Genomic DNA, 21,684 nt, shown 5'->3' on the forward strand with positions numbered 1-21,684 from the left:
TTGCAAGTACTGTTCACATGATCTAGATGATGAGTCACAAGCAATTTTGTGTAACCACTGCCTTCAGTGGTTTCACATGAAGTGCGTGGGGCTGAAACAGAAGCCAAAGAAAAAGTACTGGTTTTGCAGACATTGCCACCATGCACGCGTAATGTAGCTAGTGCTCTACCACGCTAGCTAGCTATAGCCATATTTACGTATAGATAATTATCTAGACATACCTATTGCCGACTAAGATTATAGCTTGCTTAGCTGTGACAACTTCGTTGACTTACCGACCCAACGCTATGCGTATACGTACAGTGTCGACAAATCGCAAGTTGTGAGAGTGTCATGTGACCAGCGTGAAACGTCATGTGACCAGTGTGCCGTACCCGTAGCCGGAGCAAGTTGCGGGTACGGGCCCGTACCCGTAGCCACTTCGTTTCACTACTCAGTGTCAGTTCCGGTGTTAACGCACGCTATGGCTCTTCTTTCTAGAGCCGTTTTGGCTGCTCAGCTGCGACGTGTTGTAGCTTGTTTGTATACGAGCCCTCGTCGTTTGTTTGACGTTAAAGACGAAGACGACTTTAAGAAGCGTGTTCTCGAGTCAACTAAGCCTGTTGTTGTGGACTTCCATGCAGAGTATGTACAGAAAGAACATCGACCTTTAGACCGCTTTATGTGTATAGTTTATGTATTATTAAATAACTGACTCACACACGCACGCACACACACACACACACACAGTGACACACACACACACACACAGTGACACACACACACACACACACACACACACACACACACACACACACACACACACACACACAGTGACACACACACACACACACACACACACACACACACACACACACACACACACACACACACACACACACACACACACACACAGTGACACACACACACACAGTGACACACACACACACACACACACACACACACACACACACACACACACAGTGACACACACACACACACACACACACACACACACACACACACACACACACACACACAGTGACACACACACACACACACACACACACACACACACACACACACACACAGTGACACACACACACACAGTGACACACACACACACACACACACACACACACACACACACACACACACACACACAGTGACACACACACACACACACACACACACACACACACACACACACACACACACACACACACACTCACACACACACACAGTGACACACACACACACACACACACACACACACACACACACACACACACACACACTCACACACACACAGTGACACACACACACACACACACACACACACACACACACACACACACAGACACACACACACACACACACACAGTGACACACACACACACACACACACACACACACACACACACACACACACACACACACACACAGTGACACACACACACACACACACACACAGTGACACACACACACACACACACACACACACACACACACACACACACACACACACACACACGGTGACACACACACACACACACAGTGACACACACACACACACACACAGTGACACACACATACACACAGTGACACACACACACACACACACACACACACACACACACACACACACACACACACACACAGTGACACACACACACATGCATGCACACACGCACACACACACACACACACACACACACACACACACACACACACACACAGTGACACACACACACACACACACAGTGACACACACATACACACAGTGACACACACACACACACACACACACACACACACACACACACACACACACACACACACACACACACACACACAGTGACACACACACACACACACACACACACACACACACACACACACACACACACACACACACACAGTGACACACACACACACACACACACAGTGACACACACACACACACACACACACACACACACACACACACACACACACACAGTGACACACACACACACACACACACACACACACACACACACACACACACACACACACACACAGTGACACACACACACACACACACACACACACACACACACACACACACACACACACACACACACACACAGTGACACACACACACACACACACACACACACACACACACTTCACTTCACTTCATGCTGCGTTCATTTCAATGAGAAACAATGCAGGCCAAGGTCACCATAGGCTATATCGGAGGAGTGGATGTTCTCTGACAGCAGAAACGCTCGTGATTGTGGAGGCCTTGTTGGCGGAATGTTTGGTGACAGTACTGACATTGACTAGTCAGGCACTGACCATGTTTCTGTCTCTGGTGGTTTACAAGGCCGGCATGATTTACAGCAGTAAATCTACAACCATCAAAGCTGCAGTGTAAAGCAAACTCTGATGTTGTTTGCCTTGCTTCACGGCGACGTTTTTCTGCTCATCCTTGCGGTATTTCTCTTGTTCTTTCTTCTTGAAATTTACTTCCTGTGTGGCAGCCCAGACCTGATTCCTCCACTCATTCCTATCTTCTGCTAATATTCTCCAAACCCCATCAAGATTGCAATTCCTTAAATCCCTCAGTACCAAATTGTTTCATCTCATTCTCTGGCCTCCAACTGAGCGTCTACCTTAGGGTGATGCACACACCAAAAGCTTCCTTGGCAGACGACACTCATCCATGTGCAAGATGTGCCCCAATAACCGAAGACGCCTCTGTGTCAGCATGATGAAGATTCTTTGTAGGTGGGCTATCTTTCTGATGGAGGTGTCTCTCTTCCCATCCCATAGGGACACTCCAAGGATGGAGCGGAGGCTTCGCATCACAAAGCTCTGTAAGCGATGTATCTGCGGCTCCAGAAGTACTGCTGTTTCCAAACCATATAAAAGGGTGGAAAGAACTACAGAGACAAAGATGTTCAGCTTGGTACTAGACTTGATCTTCCTCTGGTGCCAAAGGATGCAGTTAAGTGACCCATATGAGAGATGCTTTGGTTATCCGTGTTGATATCTCAACATCCATGGAGCAATTATTAGAAAGGTAACTTCCAAGGTACTGAAATGATGGTACCACCTCAATTGGATCACAATCAGGATGCAAAGAAATGGGAGATGGAGAATGGGCATCAGCTCCAGGTAGGTCAGCTAGTAGCTTGGTCTTCTTGTAATTGATGGTAAGCTCCATGTGATGGCAAGACGAATCCAGAGATTTCAGCAAGGAGGATAGACTTTCATAAGAATCAGATATCAATGCCATATCATCAGCATATTCAAGGTCTGACACTGACACCTCTGATGTAAGCTTCTTCCTGTTTCCTACCAGGTCAGCATCCAGAAGATATGACAAGCACACACCTACATCTGGTTGGTGATCAGTAATGACAAGTCGAATCACAGAGTCAAAGTAGAGGTTGAATAAGGTTGGAGCAAGTACACAACCCTGTTTGACACCACTAGAAACAGAAATGATCTGAGATTTTACCATAGGTCCTTACAGCGGCAGAAGTGTTACTGTGCAATGCTTCAATGATTTTGAGCAGCTTAGATGGCAAGTGGTAATAATACTGAAGAACAGACCAGAGAGCTGCTCTATTGATTGAATCGTAGGCCTTACGGAGGTCTACAAACACATGTATAAAGGACAATGGTACTCCCCGGCTTTTTCCATCAACACCCTGAGAGAAAAGAGTTGGTCAGTGCACCCTCTGCCCTTGCGGAAACCACACTGGTTCTCACGCAAGAGGGCCTCCGCTCTGGGTTTGATCCTGTTCAATATAACACAAGTAAAAACCTTGCTGGGGATGCTCAAGAGGGCAATGCCTCTATAGTTGTCGCATTCGGAACGACTTCCCTTCTTGTGAAGAGGGACAACGAGGTGGTTCAACCAATCTGAGGGGATACTCTCGCTGCTCCAGATGAAGTTGAACAGTGAAGTGAGCCAGCAGATGGTTTCGCCTCCTCCCAACTTCAGCAACTCGGCAGATATGCCGTCATCTCCTGGAGCCTTACCATCTCTGAGCTGTGCTATAGCTACCTGAATCTCATCTTCAGATATGGGCTGGAACAAGTTTTCATTATCTGGGAATAGTTCTCTGTAAGATGGTGTGGCAGCAATGATGTTGGGTAGTGCATCAGTATCCAACTGGCAGCTTGATGAGCAACAATTAGACACTTCAATTAGACACACACACACACACACACACACACACACACACACACACACACACACACACACACACACACACACACACACACACACACACACACACACACACACACACACACACACACACACACACACACACACACACACACACACACACCACGTACATACATGTGGCAGATTGGCTGTGATCAATATCTACTGGCCATTCCAGCTGGTGTAATCCTTGCCGAATTTTGGGGCCACGACTTACTGAATGTTTGCAAGACTACAATGGAGCTATTGAGCTTGCCAAAGTAAACGTTGATGATCTACCTGACCTGGCTATGGAGTATGGGGTATATAAATATAGTAATTATTGCTTTATAAATATAAAGTTTGTCATTTGTTGTCTGTGTCTATTATTTGAAGGCATCTTCTATTCCTTTGGTGATTGGAATGCGTGATGGGAAAGTTGTGGATCAGTTTGTCGGAGCTCAAGATGTTGTGAAAATTAAAGAATTTTTGTCTAAAGTTGAAAAATAACAGACTAACATTTTGACAATAAAACAGCAGACCGTTAAATTCATTGTGGTTTATGTACGTGGAGTATGTGATGTTATTAGTCGCGCAATTGAGGTCGGGAATGCGTGGAACAGAGGTGCGCATGCGTATGTTGCTAATGCAATGGGCAAAGACAGGTTGGGACTGGAGGTCTTTGACATGCTCGATACTACTCTATGTGGTCAGTTAGTTTAGTGTTAATGTTGCATGCATTTGGATGCAGTCATCACCATTCCTACCGTATTTTCAATGAACTCATAGTTTGCTGCAGCTCAGGAACTCCACGGTTGCTCTCATCATCTTAGGCATTAGTGAATGATATGTCTGTATGAGTATTTTGCAAATTGCGATGTTTGTCTCAGTGTCAATATTGTGAAGGTGTCTCTAGTAACCAACATAGCAACGGGACTTCAGTACACAGTCACACCGCAATTGTACATTTCTTTGTGATCGTAGGTTTCATCACCGCAGAGCAGGTGCATACTTATTACGAGAGCGCCAACGTAACTCAAATCCCTTTGTATGTGGTGATATCCGCTTTGCATCACGTGTGTGGATTTGATGTCGAGGAATGCAGGCGAGATCAGTTTTCGATGCTATTGGCTGAGATCAGACGTCGTCAGCAAGTCAGAGATCAAATATTCTGGGATTTCAAAGCGCTGGATATTAGAAATCAAGGCAGAGTGTCTTTGAAAAATGCTCTCTTTCTCTTCAAGGCGACTTTCCAGGAAGATTTCAGTCTGAAAATGTGGGACGTGTTTTTGTCAAATAGAATAGACCAAAATGCTGATGTCAGTTTGGTTGAATTAGAGGCGGCTGTGCTTGACCCTCCAGTGTATGGACAGCCTTCTTCAATGGAAGATCTCTACAGCAAAGAAGCTGAATTGGATGCTCAAACACTCAAGAGAGATTTCACAGAATATTCAATGTTAATGGGTCTGCAGAGAGATGTGGATGCTGAAGAGGAAAAGATGAGGGAGTGGAAACGATCGACGGTACGAGAGTCCAGAAGAAAAGTGAAGCAAATCGAGAAATATGGTCTGGATGGCATTTTGATGACAAGAAGTCAGATGATAATTGATGATTTTGACACAGAAGATACACCAGAAAAACAAAAAGAAAGAGATTTGAATAATATTGAAGTTAGATATGACAATGCAAAGGGACGACTTTTATGGGAGATGCTTCGTCTGAAAGTAGGAGAAGTCGAATGGGCTGCAATGTCAGCAGAAGAAAAGCAAGCACGACTAACCAAATTGAGGGCAAACGAAAAGAAGATGCTCAGAGATGGCTGTATTGATCAGATTGGCTGTCTTCTAGGTGACCCGGTATCATTTGTGGTTGATATGAATAGTCTGCTAGGACCAGATCAAAAACAATACGATGTGATCATGAAAGAGAAAATATCACAGAGGAGACGAAAGCTAGCAGCAGGACAGCGATTGGATCCTGAAGAAAGAGAGCAAAAGAGTGATGACATATTTATTGCATTACAGCTTCGATATGATCAAGAAAAGGCAGCTGTAATTTCTAGATACTTACAGCAACGAGGCGATCCTGACAAGGTTAATGAATTAACAATTAAGGAAGCCCTGGAAAGGAAATATTCAACTCTAGAAGACAAACTATTTGCGTCAGCCTTGCAAGAAGGAATGGGAGAAGTCGAGTGGGATATAATGACATCAGAGCAGAAGGAGGCGAAGAAAGTGAAGTTGAGGCTCCAACTCAATCATGAAAGGAACAGTGGCAAGGACAACGAATTACTGAATCCTATCGTTGGAGACAAATGCTCTAAACAGTCAAGGATCGATCTGCTGTTTGGTGATGTGGAGGGTCATGAAGACATGCAGTTTCCAAAGGAGTGTAGTGTACGAAAGACATTCGTAGACCTACAGAAAAGAAAGGAACTAGAATGGCAACAACTGGAGACAGACTTTAAGCAGCAGACAGCACAGAAAGATCGGCAGTTGCAGCTGATGTGCCTTTTGTTGGCAAGAGAATTTGCTTGTTGCGAAACTAGCTTTCATCGTGCGGTCATAGTAGCTGGTCTTTGTGAGCAACTTGGATCATCTGACAGGTCAGTCAAGTGTTACGTAGCAACTATTATGTTTCTGAAGTGCATACTATCATTTTGTTCATTGTACTGCTCTTGATTGTCTTAGTAAGTTTGTAAAGAAAAGATATGTTATTCTAGACGAGTGCCGGGGGCAGGGGTGGGCTACGGATAGTACAAAGATACTGTAGACTTGAAAGCAATAACATGTATTTACAGTACACAATGTAGACAAAGGCAGTTCAGAACTTTGTGTACCAGTGGGATATTGGTACATAGCTGTGTGTGTGGTGTGTGTGTGTGTGTGTGTGTGTGTGTGTGTGTGTGTGTGTGTGTGTGTGTGTGTGTGTGTGTGTGTGTGTGTGTGCATGCGTGCGTGCACACACACATGCACGTTTGTTTGCCTTTGACTTTAACTGAAATAAAGAGGGTAGAAATACCATTGGTTAGGTAACCCTAGGAAAAGAGTCACATGTATTCAGTAGAAATAATGAAAACATTATTGTTATATACAGGTCTGCTTGGCATGATGAACTAGCAGCTGATCGAGAGAGGGCACGTCGTACCGGCAATGATGTGTTGCACGTTGCAGCTGACTCTGGCCTCATGGTTGACAATAGCGGGTTGTTATCCATCCAAGAGAGGATTATTAAAGAGCTCATTAGAAAGCATGTTGAAGAGGTTGCTGTTCTGTTTCGGATGGCAGCAGATCCTACTGTGCAGCAGATGACAAGGAATTTGAAGAAAGTCGAACCAAAAGAAAGACAGCAGAGAAAAGTTAGGATTTTAAATGAAAGATTGACGTGGAGACTAGAAGGAACAACAAGCTCACACGTATTGGGAACTAATCAAATGCAAAGTTTAGAGGCAAGTAGTTGCTGCTATTAATGCCATTATCAATATGTTGGGCTATTGTATTAGAAGGATGCATCTCGCAATACATTCTAGTGCTAGCTTTAACAGTTTTCATCTGTTTCAGGAAGCTCTGAGTCTTCGTTCTGTGGTAATTTACAGCAAGCTGGCTGAACAGCAAGACTCTGCATTTGACCCAATAACGCACTCATCAGTGATCACATCCATTCTAATTGAACTACAGTCCCGACATCTAGAGGAAGCACATGAAATACTACAAGCAATGCTTGGAAAGGTATGTCAAAGGCTAAACGTAACTATATTATCCACACATTTCAAATTTTGTTGCAGGGAAGAACACAGTTGTTTCGACTTTTGGAGACTGAAAAACAACTTTGTTCTGGTGGTTACTATGACAACCTGGCACGTGTTTTGCTACATACTGAAGGCACAGAGTTGGAAGGCAAGTACCAACCATTGTATTCAGTTGTATGGCAACTCAGTGTAGGTTTAACAGCAGCTGCTGATGAAGTAGAGACTGAAGAGAGTGGAGACAGTGAAGGGGAAGAAGCAGGTATTGTTGAACTGACCAAAGAAGATGAACTAAAGATGATGCAGGAGTTGGAGAGCAAGTTCCTTAAAGAGAAAGCACAGCTTTTGCATGTACTAATAGACAAAGATCGGTGGACACGGTTAAGGTATTTATTGTTTTTGTAACGTTCAATGGGCAGACAAGCAGACAGACAGACTGATGGATCACTGAACAACCAACGTCTGAAGTTATTTTTTCTAGCCCAGAAAGGCCAATGTCGGCATCATTACAGAAACGAATCTCAGAGTTCAAGATGAGGCGCATGACTGAGGAACCGAGTACTCTGTCTGACACAGAGATGAGTTCAAGGCATCGTGAACGAGTAGAATCAGCCAAGAAACAAACAAGCATGAGAATGAAACTATTGTATAAACACAAATCATAGTTCCATCATACATTTGTAATGATAGTCCTCCTGTTTTTGTCCCTTTGGTGTGCAAGATAGGCAAAGACGCAAGCGTGAAGAGAAACAGAATCGAGTTGTAGACAGTGACAAGTCATCTGACAGTGAGGACTCAAGTAAAGCAGCCAAGCATAGCTCATTGATCGATGACATTCCGAGTGGAACTCAACTAATGTTAGACAACCAAGAGGCAAAGTCAAAGATGAAAGAACTGGAAAGATTGTTTGAGCTGAAAAGACAGGCAATGATTTATCATCTTCGTTGTGTTCACGTTAACTGTTTTAAGAGTGTAATATTCAGGCACTTGTTGAGGGCATTCAGAAGCATGAACAGAAAGCACGAGAGGTGAAGAAATCAGGCAACAGCACAAGCAGTTTGGAAAAAGATGGATCTCTTCCTCAAAGTTTAAGCAGAAGCAAGTTGCGTCGGAAGCAAAGGGTAAGCTGGTCATATATGTATATTATGGAAGCATTAACATTTAAAGAAGGCATTGCATCAGTTTTGCCTTGCTGAATTTCATAAGCTTTATCTTTTGGTTAGACACTCACACAGCTGCAAAACGAGGCAGAATTGTTGGCACATCGTGCTTTTGTTCAAGAGACTCTACTGGACAAAGACAAGGCAATACCTGAAAATACAGAGTTGCAGACACAGACAATTGTCTCAAGGACATCATCTGTAAGCGAACAAAATTCTATATGTTATACATGTCTTTCAACTAGTTTTAATGGCAGACAAGTGTTGTCCCCACTGTCCATGTAACAGGAGCCGTTGAACTACTAGATCCTGCACAACAGCAAGAAATAGCAGGGAGTCTTGTAACACAAGCAACAACTCATGACAAGAGCGTTGAAGAAGAGAAATTGCGACAGAAAGAAATTGTGAAGAATCGTCTACAGCACTTGAAGAACAGACGAAAGTCTGAACTAACACTGGTTCTCGATGCAGGACAGCGACAGAAAGAACAACTAGAGAAGAAAATGAAGGAAAGAGTGAAGTACATTCGTTTTCCCTCTGTTTCTATATGTGTCTTTGTTTTCTTGTACAGGAAGAGAAAGACAGACAACTAGCAAAAGTTAAAGAGCATGTAATTCGAGTTCGATATGAAAAAACTCTTACCATGACTGCAGACATGCCTACATCACCAGAAGAAGCAGGTATGATTGCTTTGAAAAGGTGCGTGAGCTGTAACATATGAAATTGCTGTTTAATAGGCTTTCTTCAATTGTTAACTGAGGACGAAAAGAGCCTTGATATAAACGAGCGTATGGCCGCAGCAGCACGGAGAATGCAAGAGTCTTTTGTACAACAAGCTGAAGAAGAGGCATGATAAGATTTTTCAGATAGACAAATGGATATACTGGAAATAGAGTGAAACATGCACAGACACATGCATGCATGTGTGCATGCACAGTGTCACACATGCTCACTCACACACCACCACCACACATCACCACAGATTGATAGATGCACAGTACTTGGTACGTATAAAGAGGGCTGTGTGCATACAGCCAGCTAGACAGACAAACTGATGGGATTGACTAGGTGGCTGTTACGTAAACAACCAGGTGGGCAAGCTTCCTGCATTGTCATTTTCTCTCTAGACTGTGACTGGAGAAAAGAGAAATAGTTTGACAGTCTCTACAACATCAAGTGGAAGGTCTCGATCATTAAAAGACAGAGTAAAAGAAAGGAGGCAACAACGAAAAGAAAGGATATCTCATGCCCTAGCAACTCACATGGAAGATGAAATAACTTCTGATGAGAACTGAAGTTCATTACTCAAGGCACTTAGTAGGATGATAGAGACTTATCACTGTAATAGCTGCCACTGTGGGTAGTTAGTTGCTTATGATTAACATAGGGTCTGGCTACACGAGACTAAATCAGACAGTCCTAACTATGAAGTTGGGTGTAGCAAACTGGAAAGCACTGGAGAGTGCTGTTGCACTTAGCAGCTACTTTAGTTACACTGTGCCACTGCCACTCGTGGTAACTCATGGAAAAGTAGTGTGATGCAATGCAATCTTACTTTCACTGCAATTGGTTTTTCTACGTAGGTAATGTGCTGTCTGTCTGTCTGTCTGTCATCATCTAGTGCATACATGGAAACTGACAAAAACTACAATGGACACTATCTGTCTGCCTGTGTATCTATCTGTCTGTTTACAATGTTCGAAAAAGTGGTCATCAAGTTGTCATTTGACGACTAAGTTCATGTGACAACCAATTATTCCAGCGAGGTTGCCATCCTGACGACTAGAGTCACTCAAGTTATGGTGGACCCAGTGAATTTTTGTTTTATGCTGTAGAGTACTGTACAATAGTGAAATTGCTCAGGTCGGGCTGGGGGTGGCGTCTCTGGGGTCCTGGGATAATGTTTACTTACCAGAACAATCAGTATCACTATTTGATATTTATGAAATATATGTAACAGTCCTAAACTCTTGTTGACTGAAAATTTTGTGAGGTTGCCAAGGTGACAACTATGTCTGCCATGAAATTTGGAACACTGGTCTATCTGTCTGTCCTCCATTAGGCCGTAATTAATGAACAGAGTAATGGCTGATGTGAATTTGTTTCCTTTGAAGATTTGCTCGCTGCATCTTCTGAAGTTACAATCAATAAAAACAATCGGTCTGTCTGTCTGTCTGTCTGTCTGTCTGTCAAATACATATATTTCAAATCCAAAGAAATTTCCATCAAGAGCTTAAAAGCTAGTCTTTAAGTAAAGTTCCTCTAAATCAACAACAAACACTTAAGGCTACAACAGATGACCCCATAGGGGGGTCAGAATACATTTAACCACTTAGTTTAAAACAAATTGATATTCGTCAAGGACACTGCAAGATTTTTGTCCAGCTGAAATTACTGCCATCTTCCTAGAGATCACACTTGAATTGCATTGCTGCAGTTTGATCAAAAATCGTCATCTCCAGTGTGTTTTGAACTCAGCAATGTTAGATCATCCATTGTCATCCCTCCACAAAGCAGAGAGGACCCTTAAGTACTCAGACGCTTTCTCCCCCCAACGGTCGAAATGTTCAAATACAAGAGGCACGACTGTTGGAGAATATCCACCAGGTAGTCGTTCCTGGGCGTACTTGTTTTCCTTGATTTGCTCCCTTCTCATTGCCGCGCTTCCCCCAGTTGTCTGTCTGTCTGTGCTATTACACAGAATTTATCATCTCCACAACTTCTTACCAGATGCATCTTTATGTCCTGTAGCTGCCAAATGCTGTACCACTCACTGTCTGATTATTTCAAGAATGCGTCAGTGACAATGAAATGTCATGTAGTGTGTGACTGCTCACTATATGCCCAACATTGACAGCTCTATAAGCAGGCATTTGTTCTGCCAGTTCTGTTTCTACAATGATCATCCATCTTGTCAACATTGGTAAAACACAGCCATCACAGACTTAATGTAGCAGTGGGAAACAAAGGCCACTTATAATATGAAATCTTTGACATATTGTATTCAGTTTCAGTCCATGAATCAACTAATTAAATAATTGGTAAAGTCTTTGTAAATAAACAGTGTTGAATTAGATGGCTCTGAACAAGAGATATCACCATATCACATGATTATTTACAACAACTCAAAACAGTCTAAACATTCAATAGGCACTGCAGGGCATAGAAAGTTGCTCAAGAATCCAATAATGTCTGTGCTAGAAATTAAACTAACTAAAAAAGAATTCTGACTATAAACATTTACATACACAGTGTATACAATCAAACTATTAGCAATCAAATATTTTAGTAGTATTGTAAGTAAGACTGGCCTTGTGCGTAAACGTAGGGATATGTCTCATCTTCTGGTTGCCACTGTGGCCACTGCACGTGAGACATGTAGGGTCGATAGCCATAAACATGATACCAGGGAGAATAATAACCAGGTACAGGTTGACCGTATGATGGATGGGCTGAAATCCATGGATGCAAACACAGAGGAGATGTGGGTTGATGCAATGGCAGTAATGGTCTGAATGATGGTTGCTGTTCTGGTGTGCACGTTAGGTAGGTGTGAGCTTCTGCAGTCAACCCAGTTGGCGCAACTAATGGTGGTCCTGGTGGTTCGACATGCACACAGTCATCACGAACATAATGTAGATATTCTTGAGAGGAACCAGATTGGGACGCTTTACCCACACGTGTCACATTGTCACCTGATTGCATACCACCATCTGTACATATGGCTGATGCAACAGCAGCTACTCTGGATTCAGGATATTTAGAAGCAACTGTAACCTCCATGATTATCGACTTAAGATGACAGACTTCAGAAACATGTTCCTATAAGAAAGGCTTTCAAGTACACTTTGGGACATGATTAATACAACAAATAAATTGATAAAGAAGAAGACAGACACATAATGACAAACAGACAAACTACTTTCTGTCTATCCAGCTGTCTGTCTGTCTGTCTGTCTGTCTGGTCTGTCCATCCATCCATGTGTCTGTTCTGTCCATCCATCCATGTGTCTGTTCATCTGTCTGTCTGTCTACATGTAATATGTAGAGTCAATAGGATTTGCATTGCACATTCTTAATTAAACTACAAATATCTATGTCTACAAAAATCAGCTAACAAATTGTACTGACCTGTGATGAACATAAATGTTTCATCGACTTTCCCTTCTTTGCATCCAGGTACTTCTGATGAAAAAGTTTGCCATTAAAACACACCCATGGACTGATTTTGTCATCACACTTCATACCACATGCGTTATATGCAAACACAGTCATATAAACTCCTCTCATAAACACAGCAGCCAACTCTATCGCTCGACAATCTGGACTTTGAATTTTCACTCGGTGAAGCCGGCCACTGTTATCCAACATCCTATCTGTTCCTTGGACTAGGAATGCATCCAGCTCCCATTCCTTCAATTTTAGTTTATCTTGATTGATCATAAAGTGCAAAACACCACAGAGTAAACGTCTGTGAACATGGATTATTTGATAAGGCATGTCTGACCAGCCAAGACAATAACCGAATGCTTTCATCTGATTGTCATGATTTATGTCATGTTCGTCCCATAGTTCGTCCAAAGAGGCAAAACCCTTGGGAACTGGACAAGCAGGAACAATATCAGGTTCACTTGACATCTTTCCTCTGTGGACACACCATTCTTTAACAGCATTCTGACCAACAACTAGATCAACATTAGTGATTTTCTTCACTTCTGTGTGTTCTGTTGTCTTAAATCCTAGTAAGATTCCATATAAGCGTTCTCTGATTGGTTGAAATAGAATGGTTGCTGGTGGTATCTTTTCGCTGTTGGTCGGATCCTCTAGGGTGCAACCCATGTCAATCTCTGCTACACACATCACTTGATACACAAGATGAATAATTTCAGCATTCAAGTGCCTTTTTCTTGCTTTTTTCATAACCAAACGAGAAATTAACGGCTGATTAGTAGAGACTGTCTCTGATGATACTTTACAATCAGTCACACTAGCAGAAACAGTACTGACCTCATCATGTTCATTAGACATTAGATCATCTACATCACCATTACCTGCTATGTCATCACCATTTATTTCTACATCACTATCATCACTATCATTGCTATCTTCTCCCGAATGGCCACTGTCATTTTCATCCATGAACAGAGCATCATCCACATGAACCCATGGACGGTCAACATTTCCATCCACACTATCGACCACATCTTCCTGTTTAATAGTTTCATGTCGAATACCTTTTGAGGCAGAACTCTCCGATACTGACTCTGAGTCCCTACTTGTGAGGTATGTGTCAACACTCATAGTAAGATCATAAGCTGCCAATACATTTCTAAACAAATGTAATCGAGAATCATGTGCAGATCCAAATGCACGAACTGCAATTTGCTCTGCAGAAACAGACTCCGAAAAGCTGCAAATAAACTGTGCAACTCTAGGCACAATTTCACGATACACAGGCTTTTCACATCCAACTGCTCCAGTTATTCTTCGATGAAAACCAACTAGTCGATTGGCATCAAGTTGATCATTTCCACAGAGACCAGCAAGAACAGGCAAACGTGATGGCAAAATTCCAAGTAGGGCACAAAACTTATCTCGATCATAACGAATCATATCAACCCTTTTTTCACCAACATGAATATCTTTAGTAGTAAAATAGTTTTGAACTGGGTAAATTAGATAATCAGAGTCTTCACCTAAAACGCCAAAACATTTCTTAGCCAAGCAGTATTGAGCAATTTCTTTGTCTGCTTCGCCAAGAGAATTGATAACGTCCACCCCAGTACTCTTTAACGTCATTTTCACAAACGTACTCAGAGCAGCTGGAAGACAGAGCATATTTCTCTTTGGTTGATGTCCCGTTGTCTTCACGTGTTCAAACACGTGGCGTATAGTCCTCATGTCTTGTTTGCGGCGATGAACCCACACGCTGCGTTTGCCGCGTTCCACAACTCCATCGAAAATGACAACCAACTGGAAACCAGAATTGGTAAAACGTCTAACAAAGCTATGCAGCTCATCACGCAGCTCCGTCCATTGACCACCACATAACCAGTCGAGACGAGGATTGTAGAACACTCGCAAGCAGGAAAGTCCATCCACAACTAGAACTTTCTTCTCTGCCACACGGGAAGGGGTCCTGAAAGTTTTCTTTTCGGTGAGGACCTCTTGATGATCTTCAACGTATTGTTTCAGTCCTTTCACACCCATTGGAAAGCCGGTAAAAAGTACGGTGACGAAAGGACTCCCGTAACGTTGGGACTCCACGGTAATCTGACTGCGCATGTCGCGTGGACCAAATCATAGCTTTTGAGCATGCCCAGATATTAAGGATATAAATTGTATGTAAACTATTCAATCTCTACAGTCGTCTATCGAAAACTTGCGATACAGTCAAACCTTTGTGTAGGAATTAATTAACTAAAATGCATCCATGATATCACACAACAGTTCAGTTAACGTGGCTTGTGCAGAAATGAGACTTGCTACATGACTTCTAGTGGAGTCAAACTAAGCAGACCAAGGCCATACTCAAACATCTGGGACAAAGTACATACCATTAGGACATACACATACTAGTAATTTAATTTATTTGTAATCAAAAAAGTTAGCACCTGCTTAATTCCAAGTATCAAGTGCAGACGGGCAAACATACAACTCAACATATGAGCCTTTGGTTCCTAGAACAATGGCTTAACTTGTCATCTAATTACTACTAATCCAACTTTACTATGTACTTACATACCTGCAAAATTTGAACATGGCTGTAGTAAGAACTGACTTCTTTTGCTAATCGAGTCATTATGTCACAAACCTGAAACCAATTGATACCAAAACCTGGTCAGCCACAATTACCATACATGGGTAATGAAATATGGCTACACCAGGGATGTGTGCAAATAAACGTTTTACCACAACACTTATTTACCTTATTAGACTGTACATCTGCCCATAAAGCAGTCCTTGTTGAGATGTTGCCTGCTTCCTGAAAACTCAACATATCCTGTGTGAGAAACTTCCAGACAAGAACCCATTCACTCTAAGACATCAACTAGCAATAGCAAATTCCAAGGCAAGTTTGTTCAAGTATGCACTAAAATGTACCTGACCAGTCAGAGTAGAATAGTCAACATTCTTAGCATCTGGTAGGCAGGGGTAATAACCTTCATACAGTGAACATACATTTGTTCAAAGCAAGTAGAATATCCTGTCAAGACATGTACAGATCATATTCACCTCGTTTGACTCCATCCTTATACTTATTCATGATAGCAGTCATTCTAGCACAGTTATACATAACAAATGTTCCAGAATTGTTGTCTTGGACACCACCAACATCTTTGCCACTTGACAACTTCACTTTAACCTTAAACAATAAAACATACGCTACATGTACAAACTACAGATGTTTGTTCAAAGCTGCGATTTACTTTATTTTTCAAATTTACAGATAACAGTTCAAATTTTATTGCTGCAACTGTCAGCAATTGTAATTTTTTTCCAGTAGCTTCTTCTTCTGAAACTATAACAAAGAACCAAAGAGCTCAATTACTTATATAGCACTTGATGCCATATGTCAGACAATGTAACTTTTGCAATGTAACTTTTCCAAATGTGCTAGTACACATTTCAAAATCACACAAAACTCACTTTGCGTGGATCTCATTTTGAAAGAATCAACATCATATAATTGCTGCATTCTCACCCTATTTCCAATAAATAATCAAAATTAGCAGCCACACACATTATTAATAAGAAAAGCAAAGTCACCACATTCCTATAGTAATCTTCCATTACAAGAGGTTTCCCCTCCATGACGTCAGCAACTCCAAAGTGCAAAAGTAACTTCTGTACACCAAACACGAGCCAAAAATTCCACAACAGTGCTACACAACCATAGGGGTGAAGCTTACAAGAGCAAGTGAGTGCAATATATGTATGTATGTATGACGTAAGTATATGTATGTCTACCGTGCGTATGCAATGCAAGTCTGTAGCATTAAAACCTGCTCCTTTGACGAAGGGTTGTCGCACAACATTCTCCATGCTAGACTGAGCTTTTGCCGATGAAAAGCTCTCGAATGGATATCCACATGTAGAAAAGAGCCACAACAAAATGTTTCAGACAAATCCTGCAACACCGCTGCTTCAAGTAAAAGTGAATCCATTATACCATCAGCCAACAAGACAGCATTCCCCATTCCTTTGTCATATCCAATCTTGCCTGCAAAGAACGATGTGCTGTTATCAAATCACATACAACAATTTCTACCAACTACAGTAGTACTTGCACCTATTGGCAGATCATTTTGAAGCATATATTGTCTTAAATTTAAAATGACTTCAGAGGCACATAGCTGATCTCCTTTTACAACGTCTATAAGTTTACTTTCCTCATTCTTTGTTGCACTTTGCAGCTTGGAAATACCATAATTTAGCAGTTTTTTTGCCTTGGTCTGTACATCCACATCATTTATAGCAACCCACTTATCAGGGTGGCAGCCAAATTTATCCACCCATTCCTTTAAATTGATCCAAAATTGTTCTTCACAGTTGCCAGCATACACAAGGCTGCACTTACAACTGCATCAAATAAAAACTACATGCTACTGTCAAGTATGCAACAAACACGATTACAGATCGAAGTACCCTGTTATCTCAACAAGTTTGGCAGCATGATGAGCAGTCAGAGCAGTTCTCATTGCGATTGCTGTCACAGCAGCATCAGTTGGATTGCAACAATAGAACCAGGCTACTATGCAGACGTGGCTTTCTGGAGTTGATTGTCCAGTCGTAGCCGTACAACGCAGACCTGCAGGTAGGTCAAGTAGGACTTGTCTGAAAATATGTGATCTATTGAGAATAATTATAACTCTGTCTTTCTCATCTAGAAAACAGTGTTGTATGCAGCAGACGTCCTTTTCTTTGTCACCATTTAGCACAACAACAATGCAACTCCTAGTAGCTGATTCTGCAGTCACAAACAGATGATCTACATTAGGCCAGACCAAAAAATTTGTTTTGCTTGGATATTTGGGCATATAAAACCTGGACCGACTAATCACAATCACAATAAAAGTAATGATCATGTGACATTTGAGCATTTGCAGTTTTTATTGCACTGCCTATAGAAATATGGGATAATAAATTGGACACTAAACAAAAGACGAGACGCTGATACTGAGCAGAACACAGTACAGTCGCTGGACCACATGCACTGCTGCCACTTGCAGATTGGCACGTAGTCCAAGGGTGTATAAACTACCAAGTCATTTTACAGCAAGAATAAATGTCATTGCGCATGTGCACATCAATTTTTTGGTCAATTAATTAATTAAGCTCCAAACTGGACCAGCGAATCCAAGCATCAATAATTTAATTGGTCTGGCCTTAGAATAGTAAGACACAAGCAGGTATACAACAAACAATCAAACAGGCTACTAAAGAAAGAGTGAGAACTAAACAATGTTACTGTCGATAGAAAAACAGACAAACACACAAACAGACTAGCCTCGGCCTCCCAGACCCATTCAATCGGCGCTACAAAAGTCTGGGAGGCCGAGGCTACAAACCGACAGAAATCTTTGCGCGTCTCGCGCGCGCTCTGGTCTGGAAGTTCGAGGCTACAGAAATCTGCCTATTTAATTAATTCACTATAATGTGCTTTTAAGTTAATGATTAAAACAGACAAACGGAAAAACAGACAAACAGACAGACGAAAATCATAGACAAGAAAAAAATCAACACGTGAAATCGAATCGAACAAACCCCGACATAAAGCGACAAAGTCAGCATTCCTGCAATCTCTTGCTACACGCACGTCGCAGTTCTGAATCCCACGTGATTTCAGAGTCTCGCGTATCCTCTCCCTCAGTTGACCAATCATATTAACGTCGATCCCAGAACTCCCGGATATAATTAGAAATAACAGCCCCGATCCCAGAACTCCCGGATATCATTAGAAAGATGGCAAGCGGCGTTGCAGTGGTGGTCCTTGTCGCTATTGTTTGCATTTGCCTTATGGTTACTTTGCCTCTCATTATGGAAGTCATTTTGAATATACTAGAAGCGTTCGGTTTCAAGCCATGGCAAGTCAACATATTTGTTTAATTAATTAAATTTAATTCTCATTTTGTCAGCTAAAGTTTTAGTGTTCGAGTTTTAGTCCTGAACTCGAGGCAATTTGTCGTCTCTTTATATGTCTGTTTCTGTCCGTCAGTGCCTGAAGATAGCCGGTCCCCAGACTCTCTCGCGCTAGTCTTGTCCGGTGCCCGTATGACAATTCCAGGCGTCTGGAATTGTTATACGGGCACCGGGCAAGACTAGCGCGAGAGAGTCTGGGGACGCGGCTACCTGAAGAAACGTCTATACGCATTTTGTGTACAATCAGATGCTGCAATGTAGCCAGATGTCTAGCTATAGACAGTTATCAGTGCATATAGTATTAAAATCATAATATATTAATTAATTGGTGATATTACAGTAAAACAGAGCCGTGACACTGAAATTGAATGTCTTGTTTGTATGTTTGTTTGACTGTGTTTGTTTGTTTTCGTTTGTCTTTGTATCTGTGTATGTCTATCTGTTTAGTTGTCTGTCTATATGCTTATCTGTTTGTTTGTGCTTGCCCGCTAATTCATATTTAATTTTTGTGTAATTAAAACTTACGATTTGACTGAATTCAAACAGATCTACTACATCTGATTGTGATCATGACATACTGTAACTGCTATACTCGACTTGCTTCATGTTGTGTAAATAACTGGTACTTTGTAGGCGTTCACTTCATATAACGCGTCTTATGAGTTCAGCCATGCGTGTCAGCGACAAGGCCGAGTACTTAGTTATGATGTCTGTACTTGCACTTATCACGATGCCCATCTACATCCATTTCTCACACATCGTGCCATTCTTCATCGTAAAGAAACATTTACATATTATGATAAATTGCAGTGGCACAATGGCGTTTATGATTTCTATGATTTACATCTAGCGTGACTTCTCTGACGACAGTTGGTTGTTTTTACCGATTTATCTTCTTGTTGCACACATAATTCCATCTCTGTTTCTCAACAGGTGATTTGCTGAATCTGTTTTGGTATTAAATGACAAATAATATGAATTGTATACAAACCATTTCCAGCAATATGTTCTACCATTTTTACAAGATTGTGTTTGTCTCTCCCGGCCTAACAAAGAATGTTTTGAAAACGTCATCCACAGTCAGGTTAGTTCTAATTAAATACAGAGGTGTTTGATATTAATGCTGTGTGCTGTTAGTGAAGCCGATCGATGGTGTTCCGAGTGCCAACTTCCTAAGCCACCAGAAGCCCATCATTGTAACACATGTGGATCATGTGTGTTGAGACACGACCATCATTGCATTTTTGCTGCCAACTGCATTGGACTGCATAATGCCCACCATTTTTTCTTGTTTGTATTCTATTGCTCACTAAGGTAAGTGATGTGTATGCAGTGTATTAGCTAGCCATGTGAATAGGTAGGTATCTTTGTGTATATGGTACACTAGTACTGTAACCTACTCTTTGTTGCAGTTGCTTGTATGCTGTCTATTTGTCACATGACCCATATTCATATTGTCTTTCACTGGAGCATTCCAAAGATGGTAAAAACTTAGTACTGACAATTACTCTTGCGTTTAATATTTGGCTGCAATACTAATTGTTTGTATCAGTGAAACCTGCTTCTGGATCTTTGGAAGAAAGGTGTCTCGATTATGGTGGGAGTGATGTCTTCTTTTGGTTGTCTGTCTTCTCTTCGTGTGTTCTTTGCTTCTTGTTCATGGTCATTTTTCACGTCACAGCGTCAGGTAAGACTCTGCACGACTTTCTGAAACAAAGAGTGTGGAAACGACATAAGAAGACAGAATTGGAGCCACAGTGTGAGGAAAATGCTGTAAACACAGTTGTGACGATAAAGACCAAACGTAATCATTCAGTGAGAAAAGTAGATGTGATAAGTTGGAAGGGCAATATGGAGAGGAGCCTAGGACCATTTACAAGTTGGTGGAGATGGCTAATTCCAGTGCCATGGTTACACAAATCAGATAATAAATATAGATAGTTATTTGTAACTATGTTCTACTGGTACATACAGAACGATGCTACAGAGTAACAGGATCTATCTCTTGTACAGTGAGTGACTTGACTTGGATCTAGCCAATGGTATACACACACTTCCCTTAACTAATTATGTGAGTTGTTCTAGCATTCACGTGTGAGGTGTGGAAGTCTCAAAGTGATGGTACGTCCTAGGGAGTGAGATTACGCTCATTTTTCAGATTGATTCTGTAGTGACGTCTTCAATTGTTTGGTGCCATATGGTATCAACATTAGATGAACTTGCCCAGTCCTGCCAAATAACACGTGTGAAACCACATGGTACTGTGCACACGTGACAGCTAGCGCACGTGGTGTAGCAACATAGCGGGAAGGACTGGGTACACTGTACGAGTCTAAAAAATCAACCTACTAACCTAGATGTTAACATTCTTTATTGACTGCCTATATGCCTTTCTTGAAGGACAAATAGCTACCACGCATGGTTAACCAACATGTACACGTACGCTAGCT

The 21,684-nt window shown here is 41.8% G+C and overlaps 6 protein-coding genes across 8 annotated transcripts in view; 4 read left to right on the plus strand and 2 right to left on the minus strand.

The window, feature by feature from the left end:
- LOC134197649 (uncharacterized) overlaps positions 1 to 210 on the plus strand; it is a 1,665-nt gene extending 1,455 nt beyond the window's left edge. The window contains exon 3 of the mRNA XM_062666994.1: positions 8 to 210. Coding sequence (XP_062522978.1) covers positions 8 to 157 — 150 coding nt within the window. The 3' untranslated portion in view covers positions 158 to 210. The remainder of the gene's footprint in view (positions 1 to 7) is intronic.
- A 236-nt stretch (positions 211 to 446) lies between these two features.
- On the plus strand, positions 447 to 4,736 carry LOC134196996 (thioredoxin, mitochondrial-like). Its single transcript, XM_062666228.1, has 3 exons — positions 447 to 624; positions 4,386 to 4,509; positions 4,583 to 4,736. Exons 1-3 carry the CDS (start codon positions 464 to 466, stop codon positions 4,694 to 4,696), a joined length of 399 nt encoding a protein of 132 aa, XP_062522212.1. The 5' UTR covers positions 447 to 463; the 3' UTR covers positions 4,697 to 4,736.
- A 68-nt stretch (positions 4,737 to 4,804) lies between these two features.
- On the plus strand, positions 4,805 to 9,934 carry LOC134196994 (trichohyalin-like). Of its 2 annotated transcripts, none has more exons than XM_062666224.1 (12): positions 4,805 to 4,895; positions 5,171 to 6,791; positions 7,283 to 7,638; positions 7,751 to 7,914; positions 7,971 to 8,082; positions 8,137 to 8,317; positions 8,413 to 8,577; positions 8,657 to 8,855; positions 8,915 to 9,052; positions 9,155 to 9,292; positions 9,349 to 9,771; positions 9,829 to 9,934. In XM_062666224.1, exons 1-11 carry the CDS (start codon positions 4,838 to 4,840, stop codon positions 9,682 to 9,684), a joined length of 3,468 nt encoding a protein of 1,155 aa, XP_062522208.1. In that variant the 5' UTR covers positions 4,805 to 4,837; the 3' UTR covers positions 9,685 to 9,771; positions 9,829 to 9,934. The 2 variants fall into 2 exon arrangements, with proteins under 2 accessions (XP_062522208.1, XP_062522209.1); XM_062666225.1 differs by having other exon boundaries at positions 8,140 to 8,317.
- Positions 9,935 to 11,275: 1,341 nt separating this feature from the next.
- Positions 11,276 to 15,376, minus strand: LOC134197650 (constitutive coactivator of PPAR-gamma-like protein 1). The gene is made up of 2 exons (XM_062666995.1): positions 13,223 to 15,376; positions 11,276 to 12,913 (listed from the first exon to the last, which is right to left on the minus strand). The coding sequence occupies exons 1-2, from the start codon at positions 15,374 to 15,376 to the stop codon at positions 12,377 to 12,379; spliced, it is 2,691 nt and encodes an 896-aa protein (XP_062522979.1). The 3' UTR covers positions 11,276 to 12,376.
- Positions 15,377 to 15,394: 18 nt separating this feature from the next.
- LOC134197420 (DALR anticodon-binding domain-containing protein 3-like) lies at positions 15,395 to 18,988 on the minus strand. Of its 2 annotated transcripts, none has more exons than XM_062666741.1 (13): positions 18,860 to 18,988; positions 17,741 to 18,062; positions 17,385 to 17,674; positions 17,098 to 17,315; positions 16,868 to 16,939; positions 16,742 to 16,796; positions 16,522 to 16,613; positions 16,328 to 16,457; positions 16,196 to 16,254; positions 16,020 to 16,130; positions 15,837 to 15,905; positions 15,706 to 15,771; positions 15,395 to 15,630 (listed from the first exon to the last, which is right to left on the minus strand). In XM_062666741.1, exons 1-13 carry the CDS (start codon positions 18,975 to 18,977, stop codon positions 15,577 to 15,579), a joined length of 1,656 nt encoding a protein of 551 aa, XP_062522725.1. In that variant the 5' UTR covers positions 18,978 to 18,988; the 3' UTR covers positions 15,395 to 15,576. The 2 variants fall into 2 exon arrangements, with proteins under 2 accessions (XP_062522725.1, XP_062522724.1); XM_062666740.1 differs by having other exon boundaries at positions 16,682 to 16,796.
- A 68-nt stretch (positions 18,989 to 19,056) lies between these two features.
- LOC134197355 (uncharacterized) lies at positions 19,057 to 21,315 on the plus strand. The gene is made up of 7 exons (XM_062666656.1): positions 19,057 to 19,179; positions 19,868 to 20,009; positions 20,085 to 20,167; positions 20,235 to 20,318; positions 20,372 to 20,548; positions 20,647 to 20,717; positions 20,787 to 21,315. Exons 1-7 carry the CDS (start codon positions 19,058 to 19,060, stop codon positions 21,173 to 21,175), a joined length of 1,068 nt encoding a protein of 355 aa, XP_062522640.1. The 5' UTR covers position 19,057; the 3' UTR covers positions 21,176 to 21,315.
- The last annotated feature ends 369 nt before the right edge of the window (positions 21,316 to 21,684 follow it).

This window comes from Corticium candelabrum, chromosome 22 (genome assembly GCF_963422355.1).
Source record: "Corticium candelabrum chromosome 22, ooCorCand1.1, whole genome shotgun sequence".
Classification (NCBI taxonomy): Eukaryota; Metazoa; Porifera; class Homoscleromorpha; order Homosclerophorida; family Plakinidae; genus Corticium; species Corticium candelabrum.